This window comes from Pseudorca crassidens, chromosome 7 (genome assembly GCF_039906515.1).
Source record: "Pseudorca crassidens isolate mPseCra1 chromosome 7, mPseCra1.hap1, whole genome shotgun sequence".
Taxonomy (NCBI): Eukaryota; Metazoa; Chordata; class Mammalia; order Artiodactyla; family Delphinidae; genus Pseudorca; species Pseudorca crassidens.
Window position 1 is genome coordinate 492,937 of NC_090302.1, and position 19,475 is coordinate 512,411.

The 19,475-nt window shown below is 49.8% G+C and overlaps 1 protein-coding gene across 8 annotated transcripts in view; it reads right to left on the reverse strand.

The window, feature by feature from the left end:
* Nucleotides 1–8,771: 8,771 nt before the first annotated feature.
* Nucleotides 8,772–19,475, reverse strand: part of EHMT1 (euchromatic histone lysine methyltransferase 1) — a 146,617-nt gene continuing 135,913 nt past the window's right edge. For all 8 annotated transcript variants that reach the window (XM_067742485.1, XM_067742484.1, XM_067742482.1 and 5 more), the window contains 2 exons: nucleotides 11,653–11,828; nucleotides 8,772–11,526 (listed from right to left, as the gene is read on the reverse strand). In XM_067742485.1, the coding sequence (XP_067598586.1) occupies nucleotides 11,352–11,526; nucleotides 11,653–11,828 (351 nt within the window). In that variant the 3' untranslated portion in view covers nucleotides 8,772–11,351. The remainder of the gene's footprint in view (nucleotides 11,527–11,652; nucleotides 11,829–19,475) is intronic.

Consider the following 19,475-nt stretch of genomic DNA (forward strand, 5'->3'; position numbering starts at 1 on the left):
GTATTTACAATTGACTTTTTAAATTTAAAAACATAAAATCATAAGGAAATAGAATACATAGAGGAACAGAATAAAGCAATAGAATAGTATAACAGAATAAAACAGAGTGTGTGTGTATACCTAAATGTAGTGGATGAGATTTAAGATTTGTGGGAAAGGAAAGATTTGTCAATAAATGGTATTAGAATAATTGGCTTTCAAGTTGGAAGAAAATAAAGTTCTATTATTCTTTTGCTTCTGGCCACAATGAAGTAGCAGGTACTAGATAACCATCCCGTCATAAAAAGTGTAAAACTGGGCAAATATATATATGAAACCATTTTCAGACATTAGACAACGGGAAGTGCAGGAAAAAGATTCCTGGAAAAAGAAAAACACAAAGCACACTAGTTCACACTCACCCTGGCCTGTCCGAAGGGGACAATGTTCCAATCGTAGCACAAAGGTGAGGGCGCCAAGCAGAGCAAAGTCCTCCTGTCGAGATTACAAGACAGAGGCCAGAGTTCAGGGAAGCAAAGGTGGTGGAATTTGAGGGGCAGACACCAGAGATGAAGCACCGAACAGAGAAAGAGCTCCAGAAATCCACACAGGAGTGCCCTGGAGTCTCTGGCTGAACAGGACCCGTGCGTGTGCACAGTGAGAGCCACAAAATGGGGGTGGGAGGGGTGCCGAGCTGCTGCGACCTGAACAAATGCCACACTCACGCAGGACAAGGGGTCACCCGAGTCCTAACAAGTAGAGCAGAACACCTTGCTGAACACTCTGGCAACTCAGCAGAGGCCCAGAAAGGCCACACCGTGAGACGGTGTAGAGCCAAACTTGTCCTAGAATAAAGGCTACTTTACACCTTCCCCCCAAAAAGCTTCAAAAGACAAGACTTGAGATGATCAGCTTGACCTAAAAGTAAAGTAATTATTTGCCAGAACAAAACCCAATACTCTCCAGAGACAGAAAACAAAATCCAGACACTTAACGCAAGATTCATACTGTCCAGCATCCAATTAAAACTGATCAGACATGAAAAGAAGTGTAGAAAGGTGACATAACTAGGAGGAAGGTCAGTCAACAGAAACAAAACCAGCTATGACAGAATCAACATACAGAGATTAAAAGCAGCCAGTATAAGTGTGTTCAAAGAGCTAAGGGAAAACATGAATATAATGAGATAAGAGATAGTGAATCTCAAAAGAGATACTGAAGCTATAAAAGAACCAAATGGCACGTCTACAACGGAAAATCATGATATCTAAAATGAAAATTTCACTGGATGGGCTTAATAGAAGATGTGACACTGCAGAACCACCACTGATTTTTCATCAGAAAGAAAGCAGTCCAGAAGACAATGGGATTGCATCTTGAAAGTGCTGAAACGAAGGTGAAAGGTGAAACGAAGATACTTTTGAACAGAAGATGAGACAATTCTTTGCTAGAAAGATCTGTGCTTAAAATGTTTATTTAAGTTCTTTCAGGCCAAAGAAAATGACAGTAGTTGGAAACTTCGATGTACAAACAGGAACGAAGAGCACCAGAAACTGTAAATGTACACAAATGTAAAATACCTTTGCTCTCATTCTCTAACTTCTGTAAAAGACAACTGAACTTCTCGATTTTACAGCATAAAAACGAATCTAGATGCGTGCCGATAAAAAAGTCCCTTATGAGGCCAGAAGGCCCCAGGAAGGAGCGCAGACAGTGACAAGGTCATCTATTACAATGTAGGAGACAACCTCACTGAAGGGGTGGGGGAGGGGCTAACCTAAGTAACCTTGGCAATGAGTGGGTCCATAAGAGTAAAGCAAATGGAGCTGCACATGAACACTGTCTCTGGTCAATAAGGTTGTTTCCCATAGGGAACTGGTTACTGGCTACTCTGATGCAGCTATGCACGTATCCTGGAACTGAACAACTACGTAAACAGACGGCGGAGAGAGCTGGGTTTCTCACGGCTGGAGCAAAAGCTTACAGATAAGCAAGGACAGGAGGCTATGATGATCCACGTTGTGAGGAATTACATTTGGAGACATCAGTGTGAGCTTAACATTTATCCTAATGTAGACACAGATAGGTACATACAGAAACATTTGTAGATTTGTGTGTATGTACACACATATATTTCTTTCCCCTGTCAACTGAGAGGGGCTTTCAGAAAAGACACCCCAGGGCTTCCCTGGTGGCACAGTGATGGAGAGTCCGCCTGCCGATGCAGGGGACGCGGGTTCGTGCCCTCGTCCGGGAAGATCCCACATGCCACGGAGCGGCCGGGCCCGTGAGCCATGGCCGCTGGGCCTGCGCTCTGCAACGGGAGAGGCCGCAACACTGAGAGGCCCGCGTACCGCCAAAAAAAAAAGAAAGAAAAAAGAAAAGACACCCCAGTAGCAACAAGCACCCCAGCACCCAGATCTTGGTTTCTAACACCATCTCCCAATGAAAGAAATCAGGGCTCCATGGAGAAGTGGCTAAGTCTAGGACTCAGGCAGAAAATAAACAAAATGAGCCTGACGCATCTCACAGTGCCACAAAGTAAGGAAGTGCTTGGAGGCACACACAGACACAACCCACACTGATGAGGGTGTCAGTGGTAAACAGGAGCCACACGAAGGGCTCCTAACGGCCAAAGCTGCAACAATTTGAGCAGATACTACGTAAATAAACACCCACCCGTGAGCCCGTACTGATAAAAATGACTGAAACAAATTCATAGATGAGCCAGAAGAGACAAATCTCAAGTGCAGAGGAATTGCAAATAATTCATGTAGATACTCTATCCCAAAGGAGAGGGGACCTAACCCCAGACCTCAGGCGTGGCAGGGCCTCGAGCCCTCCTTCTAGGAAGCAGGATGGAAAGGGAGGAAAGAGCGCCAGAAATCTGACAAGCACACCTCACTGAGGTGATCAAGGCCCACATCGAGTCATAAATCATGTTGATAGGATTATTTTTATGTGACAGGACAAAAATGGCTCCTTATCTCTGTGGTCTTCCTCCCATAGCCCATAACGTCAGTCCTATCATAAGAAAAACATTAGACAGATTCCAATAGTGGGACATCCTAAGAAACACTTGACCGGTACTCCTCTAGACTGTCAAGATCATCAGGAATAAGTAAAACTGCCACAACCAAGAGGAGCCTAAGGAGACCTGACAGCTAAACACAATGAGATATCATGGAAGGAATCCTGGAAATAGAAAAGACCTTAGGTAAAATTTAAGGAAATCTGAATAAGCTATGGACGTTAGTCAATAACAATGTATCAATATTAAATAATTAATTAATTATAACAAATATACCATATGCTAATAAGATGTATTTGGAAATCTGCACTATCTTCTCGATTTTTCTGTAAATCTAAAAATATTCTTTAAAAAGTCTATTTTTTAAAAGATAATTGGCCAGATTAAACACAATCCCTGTCAGAATCACAGTTGGCTTCTTTGTAGAAACTGATAAACTGGTCCTAAAGTTCATATGGACACTCAAAGGACCTAGAATAGCCAAAAAAATCTTTCAGAAGAAGAAAAAAACTGGAGTACTCACACTTCTCCATTTCAAAGCTCACTACAAAACTACACTCATTAAACCAGTATGATATTGGCACAAGAAAAGACATATAGATCAATGGGATAGAATTTAGAGTCCAGGAATTAACCCAATATCTACGGCCAACTGATCCTTGACAAGGGTGCCAAGACCATTCCACGGGGGAAGAACAGCTTCTTTAACAAACGGTGCTGGGGGCTTCCCTGGTGGCACAGTGGTTAAGAATCTGCCTGCCAATGCAGGGGACACGGGTTCGAGCCCTGATGTGGGAAGATCCCACATGCCGCGGAGCAACTAAGCCCATGCGCCCCAACTACTGAGCCTGCGCTCTAGAGCCCGTGGGCCACAACTACTAAAGCCAGCGCGCCAGCCCGTGCTCTGCAACAGGAGAAGCCACCACAATGAGACGCCCGTGCACCACAACAAAGAGTAGCCCCCGCCTGCCACAACTAGAGAAAGCCCGAGCCAAGCAACGAAGACCCAACGCAGCCAAAAATAAATATGTAAATAAATTTATTTTTAAAAAAGCAAAAACAAACAATGCTGGAAAAACTGAATGTCCACCTGCAAAACGATGAGGTGGGACCCCTACCTCACACCTATACAAAAATTAACTCAAAATGTGTCGAAGACTAAATAGTAGCTAAGACATAAATAGTAAGAGCTAAAACCATGAGACTCTTAGCAGGGGCCAAGGCATAAATCTTTGTGACCTTGGATTAGGCGACAGTTTCTTAAATATGGCACCAAAAGAACAAGCAACAAAAGAAAAAAATGGGCAAACTGCACATCAAAATTAAAATCTTTCGTGCTTCAAAAGACACCATCAAAAAGTGGAAAGACAACCTACTGAATGGGAGAAAATATTTGCAAATCACATATCTGACAAGTAATCGCTATCTGGGATATATTTAAAAAAAAAGAACTCTTCCCACTCGATAATAAAAAGAGAACTCTACTTAAAACTGGGCAAAGGATATGAATACGTGTTTCTCCAAAGAAGACACACAAATGATCAATGATAAGAACATTGAAAAATGCTTGACATCACTAGTCATCAGGGAAATGCAAACCAAAACCACAGTGAGGTACCACTTCACACCCACTGGGACGGTTCAAGTAAAAACTACAGATAACAAGTGTTGATGAGGATGTGGAAAAATCAAAACCTTCATACACTACTGGTGAGGACTGTAAGACGGTTTTGGATACAGCTTGGCAGTTCTTTTAAAGGTTAAATGAGAGTTTCCACACGACCCAGCATTTGCAATCCTAGGTATATATCCAAAAGACATCTACACAAAAACAAATACGTGAATGCGTATAGCAGCTTTACTCATAAGAGCCAGAGTGGAAACAACCCACATGAACTGACAACCCATCCACAGAACAGAATATTTATCATTTGGCCAGAAAAAGGAAGGGCCGGCACGTGGCACAACACGGATGAACCTCAAAGACATGATGCTCAGTGGAAAAAGCCACAGAAGACCGCAGTATTATATGAAATGTCCAGAATAGGCAAATCTGCATAGACAGAAAGTAGATTAGAGGTTGTCTGGGGCTGGGGGGAGGGGGGACTAGGGGAGAAACAGCTGCTAATGGGCCCAGGTTTCTTCCTGGGGTCGCAACAACGTTAAATTTGATTGTGATGATGGTTGCATGTAATTGTGAACATGCTAAGAAACCACCGAATGGTAAGCTGTGAAAGGATATGGGATCGTACGGTATGTGCTTATATTTCAATAAAGCTGTTACTGAATACAGAAAAAGAAACAAGTGAGAAAATGAGTAGACAAGGTACAAATTACGATTAATAACAGTAATTGGCTAAATAAAGCAAAAACAATAACGACGACTTGGGGTATAAACTATAGGGACTAAAATGGATGACAATTGGGGAAACGGGATTGTTCTGCTGTGCAGTTCTTACATCAGCTGTAATATGGTTAGCACCTCGGGAGAGCAGACTGGCCAGCTGAAGATGCAGAATGTGTAAGTCCTACAGCAGTTACTAAAAAACGAAAACAAAAAGGGTAGAGCTAATAAGCCAACGCAGTAGGAACGATGGATTATACAAACACACTCAATACAAAAGACGGCAGAAGAAGGGGGAAAAGGAACAAAGAACAAACAAGATAGGCAGAAAATAGCAAAATGGTGGATTTAGATTTTAGAAAACGCAGCTGTTCCAGGACGGGGGCAGGCAAGGTACCAACAAGCCCGGGACGCCTTGTGCCACAAAGTAAGACGGGCTCAGTGAGCAAACGAGGCGATCTCAAGAAGCTGCCACCAGTCCAACCTTTGACATCTTTAGCACCTGAATAATGAGAGTAACAGACTATAACCCGCTGGATGAAGTAGAAAGTCATGAGTCCGTACTCCCACAAGTAACCGGAAAGTATGAAAAGGATGGGATCTGTTTCCTGCCATGAGAAAAACAAAGCTGGTGGGAAAGGTGGCTGAATCTCAATCAAATGATTCAAGTTTGCATTATCAATAAACGGACCAAACCCAACTTGTGGGCCACCTGGTAGGACGCAGGAGGACACAGCACCGCCTCTGCGACGCTCCTGCCGAAGATGCAGCCCTGGACCTGATCCTGAGGAAACAAACTGAGAACGTTCTACACGAAAACCGACCGTCATCTTCACGCGCCGAGGCCATGAAAACCAGGCAGACAGGCTTGTTCCGGACAGAAATAACGAAACACACGATAACCACACAGAACAGCAGGCTGAACCGGGCCCGCCTGCTCCGAGGGCGGGAGCTGCCTGGGACTTGATGGGTCAGTGCCCGGTCAGAGCAACGTCGTCCCGGAGCTGGTGGTGCGTCCAGTCACGCAGCAGAACAGCCTCGTTTGCAGGGATGAAGGAGCATCAAGGCGGCAATTTGTTCCCCAGTGATTTAAAGAGAAAAGTTGCCTGTACTGTGCTTGCAGTTTTCTGTAAATTTGAGATTGTTTCAAAATTTAAAACCTTTATGTTAAGCCAAAGAAGCCAGATACAATGGAGTATGCTGTGTGATTCCAATTATAGAAAATTCTAGAACAGGAGATGTTCATCTACAGCGTCAAGGGTAGATAAGTATCTCCCGGGGCAGGCAGGGTGGACCACAAAGGGGCACCAGAGGATTCTGGGGTAATGAAGACGGTCATTATGTCTTGATTGTGGCAGTGACTACACGAGTATAGACATTTGCCAAAACACATGAAACAAAATGGGTGCATCTTACGATACGTAAATGTTATCTCGATAAAGATGATTTTTAAAGCTTAAAAAACCCCATCAGTCTTTTTTGTAGGAATTGATATGTCGATTCTAAATTCTTCCCCCCCCCCCCGTACGCGGGCCTCTCACTACCGTGGCCCCTCCCGTTGCAGAGGACAGGCTCCGGATGCGCAGGCCCAGCCGCTCCGCGGCATGTGGGATCCTCCCGGACCGTGGCATGAACCCGTGTCCCCTGCATCGGCAGGCGGACTCTCAACTACTGCGCCACCAGGGAAGCCTGATTCTAAAATTTATATAAAAATAGAAAGAGCCAAAAGAGTGAAATACAGTCAGCCCTCGTGCACGCGGGTTCCACATCCGTAGATATGAGGGCCGTGAGGGACCTGAGCGTCTGTGGATTTTTGGTATCCACAGGGGGTCCTGCAACCAGGGCCCCAAGGACACTGAGGGACAACTGTCACCATCTTCAGGAATAAGAACAAAGTCGGAGGCCTTACACTACACGTGACTCTAATACTTAAAATGAAGCGACAGTAATAAAGACAGTATGATGCTGGCATAAAGACAGGCAACCAGATCTATGGAAAAGAAGAGCCCGGAAATAACGATGCACACGGCAGGTGATGGTCTACAAAGGAGCCAACACAACTCAACGGGAGAAGGCAATGTTCTCAGAAAATTACAGCCGAAGCTGAAACAACTAGATACCCACGTCAGAAAAAAAAAAAAAGTGTATCTCTATCTACCTCAGTCTACTGATGAAAATTAGTTTAAGATGGATCATATGCCAAAATATTAAACCTAAAACTATCATGCTTTAGAAGAAAGCAAGAGGATACCTTCTCAGCGTTGGGGCAGCAAAGACACTGACAGACAAAATACTAACCAAGGAGGAAAAAAGGTAAATTGGACGTGCTCAAAATTTTCAACTGTTCCTAAGATAATGAACGAAAGGTTACAGATGAGAGAAAATATTTAACTACTTCTATGTGACAAAGGACGTACGTGCACTAGAACATGTAAAGAACTCCTACACTCAGTAATGGAAAGATAGGCCAATTAAAAAATGCACAAAAGACTTAACAGGCACTGGGCAAAAGAAGACACACAGGTGGACAACAAGTTTCTAAAAGGTGCCCAGCACGAGTCACCAAGGGATGCAAATCAAAACCACAGTGAGATGCTACCAGGACAGGCAGATTAAAAAGACCAACACTCAGCCTGACCCAGCAAGTCCATTTCTAGGAATTTACCTGAGACAAACAGACTGGTACAAGGATGCTCGCGGCAGCTTTGTTAATAATAGCCCCAAACTGGAAACAACACAGATGTGCACGCCCAGGAGAATGGATAAACAAATTTGGTACATTCCTACTGTGGAATGCTCCTCAGCAATAGAAAGGATGCATGAACCAGTGCTTTATGAAATGTGAACCAAAACACAGCTAAGCAAGAGATGCTGGACAGAAAGAGTAACCTACATGTCCCGCATACATGAGGTATAGAACACGGAATGAATGCGTCTCGGAGGCAGGGACCAGCTCGGAAGGAGGGGAAGAGATTTCCCGGGGGATGGGAAGAGTCTGTGTCTCGATAAGGAATGGGTTACACAGGCAAAGGCATTGGTCAAGACTTACTGAGTTGTACGCAAAAGAGCCATGCATCTCACGGTATATAAATTATTCCTCAATTTAAAAATCTTATATTTATTATTTTAAACTATATACCAAATAAATTCCACCTGGATTCAAGAGCTAAACTTGCAAATAAAATACTAGGAAATTGTACTGGAGAATATTTTTACAATTTGGAGGTGGAGGTCTTTCTAAATACAGTACAAAATCAGAAATCACAAGACAGATTTTACCACATAAAAATTTAGGTTCAGCATGGGTAAAAGGCTACAATATATAAAGAGCCCATACAAATCAATAAGAGAAATATAAACAACACAGTAAAATTTTACAAGGCAATTCACACAGGAGGAAAGCCCCACCTGTAATAAATAAGACAGACATTCGCGTTTATCAGTAACCAAACAAGTGTGAAGTAGCACACTGATCATTTTTCCTCTAGACATTAGAAAAAGAAGTCCGACAGTGCTCAGTGCTGGACGTGGGGAAATTCACCCTCTTCGAGGAGGCAGAAATCAGCGCACGTCTTAGGAATGGGGTTTTGGCGACAGATTCCAAAAGGTGACTCTGCAGTGCCCTTTGGTCTCTTCTCTAAGAGGGTAATTGCACAAGTAGAAAAAGATGACGCTCAGAATTCTTTCCGGCCCCGTGGAAACGGATGCAGCTGTCAGGAAGAGTGGGTGGGAGTGGCCCACTGTCCAAAGTTGGCAGGGCGGGGGACACCCCCAGGCAGGCGGGAGGCGGTGACAGGTTTGCCTTTGAGGAGTAAGTACAGCCGGGTGAGACCCTCACGCTCCAGCCACGTGTGCTCCGCCACCGTGGGAGTCCCCTGGCCTGCCTCCCACCCACCGGCCAGCCCTTCAGAGCCTCATACCTGCAGTCAGCGTCCCATGGAACAGAGACCCAGGCCCATCCCCCAGGCCTGCCAGCAGGATTGGTGGGGGAGCACCACACAGCCCCCAGGACAGGCTGACAAAGGAAGCAGCCCAGCACCCACTGCCGAGACGGCACCTCGTGGGGGCCCTCACCCCACAGACCTCCCCAGCACCCTAAAGGTTTGCAACTAGACTGTCTTGATTCAACAGACAGTTGTTTGGACACCAGCACTGGCCCAGCACATAACAGGTGGACCGCCAACACACAGGGACCTTCGTCCGCTGCAGTCCCCTGGGCTTGGAGCCCTAGGGCTGGGCTGGGGGAAGGCACACAGGGCTGGCGGGTCTCAGGGCCTGAAAACCAGCTGCAGGTGGGCCCTCCCCGCCAGCACAGCCCCTCCTGTGGTCCTGTTGCCCTCAGAAGAGAAAGGCAGTGAGCCCTGAGGACCCAGCCCAAGTCCTCCGGGCAGAAAGGGCTCTTCGGGCGGACCAGTCACAGCTCAGGCTCCTGGCTCCGCACATCGGGCCTTATCCACGTCCACAGGGAAGGCACCCTGTTTGCGCTGCTTGCAAAATGCAGGTTCTGGATAAATGTCTGAAAATGTCTAACTGAATGACGTCTGTGTATAAAAAATAGAGCGTTCAAGCTGCTTCTTGTGTTCGGAGGCTCCCGACGAGTTTTGGGACTGGAGGTTCCGGCAGGAGGAGAGGGCCCAGCCTTACCACGTCCAGACACAGATCTGGTTCCAGGCCTCCGTCAGCCTCCAGAGCGCTTGGCACACACAGACGTGCCCCCCACGCACACGCACAGGCACACGCACGCACAGGCTGCCTGGGGAGGGGCGGGCCGCGTCCTCTCCGCAGGGATGAGTGGGGGTGTCAGGTCCACCTTCTCAGACTCGGCACAGGGCTGGGCCTGCCCACTGGTCCCCGGGGCCGTGTGGGACCCCACGGGCACCGCACCCCAAGGGAGACACGGGTATTTTGCAGGAACCAGTTGAAACATGATACCATGATGAGGCCTCACTTAAAGTACTTCTTTTTTTTTATTGATTTCATTGAAAACAGAACAAGAAATGGTCTGAGCCAAAAGACTGCTCTTAGAACTTGTCAAAAACATTTCAACAGAAAAAATAAACATGACTGCATTATGAATGTTTTAGAAGAGTCGCACAAAAAAACCCACTGTTACTGCACTAATTACAGTATTTAAAAAAGTATATGCCAAAAAAAAGTATATGACCTGGCGGGCCATCACACAAAAGGTGATGGCAAATTTATTCACACTACAAGACTAACATATTAAAAAAAGTTTTCTCCTGCATTTTATTCTAAAATCACTTTGTTCTCTTTATACAGTTGATAGTTTATTTTCACATGGTGAGTAGAAACCACACCAGAATCAGCACCGTTGTCTGTGTTTTCTGTTTTTTATTTTTTGTTTGTCCTAATGTCCAATAATGGTAGAAAATAAATCAGTTTATTCATCATCAGAGCGTGTGGCTTAGAAATCAACAGAAGGTACCGGCCTCACGGCACTCGCAGGACAGGTGTGGGTCCTCCGTGGGCCGTGGCCCTCCTGCACCCCCAGACCGCTTCCTCGAAAAGAAACACGTTAGAGGTCTGGTATATAGGACTAGATATAGGATTTCTTTAAAAAGCAAACCCACGTTTTCTCCAAGGTCAGTGGCAGCTCGGCCCTGACCTCTCAGGAGAGGTGGGGACAGGGTCTGCGCGGCCCCAGGAGCCGGCACCAGCCCCTCGGGCTGCGGGTGGGTGACGGTGGCTTTGGCGGGGCCACACGGAGGGGTCTGGGTCGACAGGACACTGCCCACAAGCCCAGCGGTGGGACAGGAACGACGGAGAGCAGAGGGGAAACGAGAAACGTGGAAACGACAAAATCACCATCAGAAACTCACGGGCGACACCAGTGCAGAGTCCCAGAGCGCCCACCGCGCAGCCCAGCCCCGCCAGCACCAGGCTGGGACCTCAGACGTCGTCGTGTGCGCTTCTCCTTTTCTCCCCGAACCGCAGCGTGAACGGCATCCGCTTGGGCGCCCAGGCCATGGCTCTCTCTCATAGCGGGTCGGCGGGGGAGGAGCTGGTGTCGGGCAGCCCGTCCTCCTGGGCGGCCTGGGCGCCGGCCTGCCGCTGGGCCAGGGCGGCGCTGGAGTGCCGGCACTTGGGGGAGCCACAGCGGCAGCTGAACAGCTTGCCTTTGATGTCCCAGAAGCGCTCCCCGTAGTCAAACCTGGGGGGAGAACAGAGCTGGGTGGGGGTCCGGGCCCACCAGCACCTCCCGGGAGCCGGGCCCACCGAGCCCCGCCCGAGCCGTCCAGTCTGGGGCAGGTAGCGCGTGCGCCTGGCGGGCACCTACCCCAGCTGCTCCCCGGCCTCGATCAGGCGGGTGCTGAAGAAGGCGATCCTGGGGAAGCGCAGGTCCTGGTGGGACATGAAGACGCGCACAGGCACCAGGTTGGGCTCGCAGTGGTGGTTGATGAAGCGGCTGACGTTGCCATAGAAACGCGCATCGATGCAGTACAGCTCTCCATCCTGGGGGAGACACGCACTGAGCGTCCCAGGAGGGCAGGCGTGGGCACCGCCACTGCCACGCAGCGGACGCCACCCTCTCCTCCCCCTCCCTCCTGGGGCTTCAACTCCAGGGGTGAAAACGAGCACAAACATGGATAATCTATGTGGCTGGCACCGTCCCATCCGACGCTCTGATGCTGTCAGCACCAGGACAGAGGAGGACAGCATTATGGGAACCACGTGGGGTGGCTAAGGGGCCACATGGTCCTGTAAGGACCACTGGGCAGCACAACTCCCCAGGGACCTGGTGATGGAGAAGCAGGGATACAACTTAGCAGGAGTGGGAGATGCAGGGGGCACTGGGCAGGAGGACAGACGGGAAAGGGGAACAGAGGGACGGGGGGCAGAGGGGCAGAGGGACACGGGGACGGGAGGCAGAGGGACAGGGGGGCGGAGAGACAGAGGGACGGAGGGCAGAGGGACAGGGGGGCGGAGAGACAGAGGGACGGAGGGCAGAGGGACAGGGGAGCAGAGGAGCAGAGGGACAGGAGACAGAGGGACGGGAGGCAGAGTGACAGAGGGGCAGAGGGGCAGAGGAGTAGAGGGACAGAGGAGTAGAGGGGTAGAGGGACAGAGGAGCAGAGGTGTAGAGGGACAGAGGGGCAGAGGGACAGGGGGGCAGAGAGGCAGGGGGCAAAGGGGCAGAGGGGCAGCGGGGCAGAGTTGCTTGGGAGCTGAGGGGCTGAGGGGCAGTGGGACAGCGGGAGGGAAGCTGCCAGGTCGCTCACGAGGGGACTCAGAAAACCACAGACCCTTCAGGACAGAGAGGAGCCCCGGGACCGGGGTCCCAACCATGCCTCTGGCATTGCTGCCGCGGTAACAACACAGGGCAGAAGGGGCTGAGCTGACCGTGAGAAAGGGGCCTGGTCTAACCATCCGAGCCGTGGGAAAGAGTTTTCTCTGGAAGGATCCAGAGCACAAGATCGACCCAAAGTCAGAGGGGCCACACGGCGAGGACACCCACCCAGAACCGAACCCCTGAGCGAGCAGCAAGCAGACCCCCCGGAGCACCACCATGCCGTCGGCCACTGCGGTCTGACCCTCACGCCAGCGGCCAGGGGGCCAGGGGCCAGGGAAGAGCCTCAACTATACTGATTTTCTCCCCCTTTCTGTGTCTTTATCCATAAAGACAAGAGTAAGAAATCCTTGGAGGAAGTGAAACATGTTTTCACTTTTTCTCTTTTCTTTTTTCCTAAGCTGAACAAGAGACTAAAGGAGCAGCAGAAAGGGGTGGGTGAGAAGCAGGTGCCCGTGTGACGAAGGAAGGAGGCCCGGGGCTGGACCCCAAGCAGCGAAGGGCCCTGCGGACACCGCCTCTACCACCCAGGGGCGCGAGGCGGCCCAGACACCCCCTCCCCCCTGGGTCCCTAAGGGGAGTCCCTGTAAGGGTCCTGCATGGAGACCCCGCCCAGAGCCTGCAGGACCCACAGGTGGCCCCCCAGGGACACCAAGGCTTCCTGGGGGACAAGAGGGGGTTCTGCCCACTGGCCCCTGGCCTTGGGCCCCCGCCATGCTGCCCACACTTCCCAGGAGTTACGTCCTGAGCCCTTGGTCACCGGCCTGCACCAAGCGGGGGCCACCCATCCTGAAGACCTGACCATTCCCCTCTATGAGGACCCTGCGTCCCTCCTGCGACAAGCAGCCTTTCTCGGTCTTTAAGATGCGTCCTTTCAGATGTATGTGCTGCCTTTTTAAAGCTTCTCTGATCCAGAAACCACCCACACCTGGTTCTGAGGCAAAAATACTGTGGGGAGGGAGCCCCACGCCCACACGAGCCACCCACATCGTGACTCTGAGAGGCTGAGGGCGTGAGGGCACCCGGGTTAACCAGGGGACTCGAGAAGAGGCTTGAAGCGGGAGGAGATGGGGACAGAGCAGGTGTTTGGAAGGTTTCAGAACAGCAAGGAGAGGGACAGACTCAGCAGCATGAGGACAGGTGATCAGACCCAGGAAATACCTGGAAGGCAGAACCGGAAAGTTTCCTGATGCCTCAAATGGTGGGTGGGGGAGCGAGGCACGGGCAGATGGCCCAGTGGGTATGGGCACTCTGACATGCCAACACTCGGGGACACACAGGCCTGAGCTGGAACGGCCGGGGGACGTGCTGCATCCGTGGCTTTTTACGTGCCCAGAACGAAAGACCCATGGGGTAAGACTGAAGAGGGCTACCTGCTCGGGCCCAGGAGGAGTGGACCAGAGCAAGCAGGAGACCCACACAGCTGGGGGCCGGGGCTGAGGGCCCAGAGTCAGCGGCACTCGGGTTGCCAGGACCCTCCCAGGGGCACAGCCCGGTGTGCGGGGCTGAAGAGACGGAAAGGCCAGGGGTCAAAGGCAGCGGTCGCAGCAACGGGAGGAGAGACGGTGGCCATTGGAGAGATGTCCCTATGGGGGCCAGGGGCTGGCAGGGGTCCAGGAGCTGCTCAGGGGAGGAGCTGAGAAACAAGCACAGCAATCAGACAGGGTAACTCCACGTCTTAGAATCTGATAATTAAGAAATGGGCTTGGAATCTGCAGTGTTTTTACAGAAGCACCAGCCAGAGCAGTCTGGAGACAGAAAGCTCCTCCCAGACAGGTAAGCGGGGAACATGGAGAGGCCTGTGTGGGGCCCCCAGGAACGCCCCCTCCGCCCCTCCCTGGACAGCGTCCGCACATGCCCCATCTGTCAAAGGATGTTGGTGAGAATCAGAGCGCCGACCTGTGGTCAGGCAAGCTGCCTGGTCTGCGGAGACTCGAGACAGCCTGACAGAACATTTCAGAAAAAGCAACAAAGAAAACGCCTCATGAAGGAGCGGACGCTCCGGGAAGGCTCCTCCACGGGGGTCGAGCTCAGCGGCTGGCGTTCCTAGCTGTGCTGCACAGCGGGCATGAGGCCGGGGGGCTAGGGCCCTGCGAACCTTCCTTGCTACAGGTGGGACCCTGAGGGCTGCACCCCAGGGCGAGGGTCACTGCAGGGGAGGCTGGGCTAGATTCGGAGAGGCTGGCGGCTGCAGCTCAGCCCCGAACCACCCTCGTTCCCACAAATGGACCGAGTGATTCCAGATGAGGGCTCTGAAGCCTCAATGCATTTCTTCAGGCAGGTTTGCAAATACAGAGTTTGGAACCCAAACAAAAACTCATCAGGAACAAGGGGCAATGGGCAAACAGAATGAAAATAAGCAGGAAACCCCCAGACACTAGACACAGACCCACAGGCACAGATGCTAGCGGTGCCAGATGGTCGGGGGCAGGCTCTGGGGACACATGCAGGCCAGCCTATGGGCCAGTGCAGGCCGACCACCGGCAGCACAACGCCCCGTGCTGAAGCAGGCGTGAGATTACAAACCAGTAATGATGGCCCAACAATGGCCCATAAAATCAGATTATCCACCATGTTACTACAGTAAGTACAAGAGAGATTGTAGGGGCATTTCAGCAGATGCAGAAAAACACTGAACACAGCCTAACGTCAATCCAGGTCACTCTTGGTGGACTAGGGACAGAGCTCTGAGCACCAGCGCCCGTGGGAGCCTGGGTTCTGGAAGCTTTTCTCCACCAAGGCAGGCACAGCGGCCCGGCCGGGAGGGGACCGTGTGCTGATGACACGATCGTGTCCACTGAGAAGAGAACTCACAAATAAATGCTACATCTAGTCAGTGAGTTTAACAGGTCACAGAGTTAAAAGTTAGTTGGGGGCTTCTCTGGTGGTGCAGTGGTTGAGAGTCCGCCTGCCGATGCAGGGGACACAGGTTCGTGCCCCGGTCCGGGAAGATCCCACATGCTGCGGAGTGGCTGGGCCCGTGAGCCATGGCCGCTGAGCCTGCGCGTCCGGAGCCTGTGCTCCGCAATGGGAGAGGCCACAACAGTGAGAGGCCCGCGTACAGCAAAAAAAAAAAAAAAAATTAGTTGGAAAAAAGTAACTATTTCTATGTGTCAAGCAACTAAATCAGGGGAAAAAATGCCATTTACAAGAGCACTGAAATGGTCCAACACCAGGACCCTGCTCCCCACCACAAAGGAGCAGCCAGCACTGGACCTGCCCTCCTGCCAGGACTCTCCAGATGCTTGGGACACGTGTGCCAGGGACATGGCCGAGCCTCCCATGAAGCTGCCAGTCACCACCACGCGGCCCCAGGGGATGAGGACACATCCACCCAAAGCCTGACATGAATGCTCTCAAAAGCTGCGCTAACCGCCAACACCTGGAAACAGCCCAAGTGCGTCTGCGGTGGATGGAGGAGCAGCCTGAGGGGTATCCACACGACGGAGCAGTGATGACCCAACCAACACAAACACGTGACACCGCAGACGAGCCCCCAGAGGTTCCCTCCACCAGGGAGAGGGCCAGACCCAGAGGCCATGTGCCGTGGGAATCCACCCGTACGACATTCTGGAAACGGCAAACGGCAGGGACAGAGGGGCCGGGTGTCCCCGAGAGCTGGTCTGCAAATCTCGGTGCAGTGGTGCTCACCCCAGCCTCGCTCGCTCACAGAACCCCACCCCCTGGGCAACCTGTGACTCGCTTCTCACGAAAGCCACTCCCGCGATCACATCACACCGTGCATGGTTCTCCTGCTGGCCTTCAAGAAGGGGGCTGTGTGCTTGGGGCCCCTGGGAGCAGACAGAGCCCCGGCTGGACCTCAGTCCTGCAGCCAAGAACTTGCGTTCTGACAACCAGCATGTGAGCCCGAGGACTCCGAGGTCCAAGGTCCAGAAAAGACGCAGCCGGACCACGCCTGGACGGCCTGGGTGACCCTGAGCAGAGGACCCTGAGATCACTGATGGGGCAGGAACAAGGAGACGCCTGTCAAAACCAACAGAGCTGGACACATAAATGGGTGAATTTCCTGCATATAAATTAGGCCTCAGTAAACAAGTCAGCACCAGAACACTTCTACGAGGGCATCTACAAAAAGCTCACAGCTCACATCACACTTAGTGTTCAAAGAATGAATGCTTTTCCCTTGACAGAGACAGGCAAGGCTGTCCCCTCCCACTGCTGAGACCCCAGCCAGGCTCTCAGCACAGACTCAGAAGGGCAAGGAAGAAGTAGAGCTGTCTTTACTCACACATGACACAGTTATGCATACAGAAAATCCTAGAGAATCGTCAAAAAAGCTACTGGAATTAACAAGTGGATTTAGCAAGGTCGATATACAAAAAACCAAGTATTTCCATATCCTAGCAACAATCAGACAACGAAGTGAACAGCAACACTGTTTACGAAAGCATAAGAGCATGGAATACTTGGGAATAAACTTAAGGGAACACGGGTAAGATCTACACCCTGAGAGCCCGCAAGCTCTGCGGACACCTGGACGCAACACCAGGGACCAGGAGACCTAACGCTGTGCAGACGCCGACGCCCTAAACTCAGCAACAAACGGGAGGCAACCCCAGCAGGGCTCCGGCCGCGGCTTCCTGGACTGATGCCCTGATTCCAGAATCTACAGGGAAATGCAAAGGACACAGAAAAGGTGAAACGGCTTTTGGAGGAAACAGGGTCTGAGCACAACGCGACCTGGTTTCAGGGTTTAGTCTCACAGCCGTACCGGCGCACCCTGGTTTGCTGAACTTTGCAGACACCGCATCCAGTGCGTCTGCGGGCTCCATTCTTCCAACAGTATCTGCTTACTTCCTGTCTCCGTCACATTCTGGTAATTCTCGTAGTATTTTAAACGTTTTCAGTACTACTGTATTTGTTACGGTATCTGTGGTCAGTGAGCTTTGATGTTACTACTATGACCCGCTGAAGGCTCAGATGATGGTTAGCATTTTTTAGCAATAAAGCATCTTTTGATTAAGGTATATACATTATTTTTATAAGATAATGCTATTGTACACTTAATAGCCTATAGTATAAACATGACTTTTAGATGCACTGGGACCAAAAAAAAAAAAAAAAAGTGTGTACTGTAATACGCTCTACTGTAATATTCACTGTGTTGCTGGTCTGGAACTGAACCCGCAGCATCTCCGAGGTGTGCCTGTGATCGGGACAGAGTGATGTAGGTTACGGATTGGCAAATAAATCAAAGGAAAAAAACATAGTCCAGACAGACCTACTTTCAATAGTGCAAGTAGAGACTTTACATTCACATGGACAAAAGGGAACCTCAACCCCTATCTTACACCAAAAACAAAAATCAATGCAAAACGTGAGACCTGAAACCGTGAGACTTCTAGAAGAAAACAGAGGTGGGAAGCCCTTTGATATTGGTCTTGAATGATTTTTTGGATTTGACACCAAAAGCAAAGACAACAAAAGCAAAAGTAAACAAGTGGACTACACTGAACTAAAAAGCTTCTGCACAGCAAAGGAAACCATCAACAAAATGAAAAAGCAGGTACCAGGTGTTCCCTGGTGGTCCACGGGTTAGGACTCAGCGCTTTCACTGCCATAGGCCCAGGTTCACTCCCTGGTCGGGGAACTAAGATCCTGTAAGCCGAGACGTGCGGCAAAAAAGAAAGAAAAAGGCAGCTACCGAATGGGAGAAAATATTTGCAAACCATGTGTCTGATAAGGGGTTATTATCCAAAATATATAAAGAACTCACACAACTCAGTAGCAAAAAAAAAAAAAGCCAATTTAAAAAATGGGCAGAGGAACTGAATAATCATCTTTCCAAAGAAGACACACAGATGGCCAACAGGTACATGAAAAGATGCTCCACATCACTAATCATCAGAGAAATGCACATCAAAACCACAATGATTAATCACCTCACACCTGTCAGAATGACGTCATCAAAAAGACAAGAAGCACTGGCGAGGGTGTGGAGAAAAGGGAGCCCTCGGTGCACTGCGGGGGGGAGGTAAATCGGTGCGGCCACTGTGGACAACAGTGTGGATGAAGCTTCCTCAAGAAGGTGAAAACAGAACTACCGTGTGATCCAGCGATCCCACTCCAGGACATTTACGAAGGAAACAAAACCACAACCTTGAAGAGATATCTGCTCCCCCATGTCCACTGCAGCATTATTCACAGCAGCCAAGATACGGAAATAACCAAGTGTCCATTAATGGATAAGAAAATGTGGCACACACATACAGTGGAATACTATTCAGCCTTAAAAAAAAAAAAGGCAATCCTGCCATTTGGGACAATATGGATGAACCTCAAGGGCATCATCTGAGATAAGCCAGCAAATAACAAAGACGGCATGGTGTCACTTTATGTGGCCTCTTACTATTTTTTTTTAAGGCAAACTTTCATGGAAACCGAGTAGAATAGGGGTTGCCAGGGGGTGAGGAGTGGGGGAAACAGGGAGACAGTAAATTTATAAAATGAAAAAGGTCTGAGGATCAAATGTATAACATGGTGACTACAGTTGATGACACTGTTTTGTACAGCCGAAATTTGCTAAGAGAATAGAACTTAAGTGATCTCACCAAAAAAAATATGTTAAGCGAAAAAAATAAACCATATACAAAAGTTCTTGAAACAGATCATAGATCTAAATGTAATTCTGCTAAAATACAAAAATTCTAGAGAAAAGAGAAAATCTTCACAACCTTGCAGCAAAGATTTCTTAGGACACATAAAGCACTAAACCATTAAAAACGTTTTCTGTTCTGTGAAGAGGAAGGAAAGGCAGGAGGGAAATACTCACAACACACGTTGGACAAAGG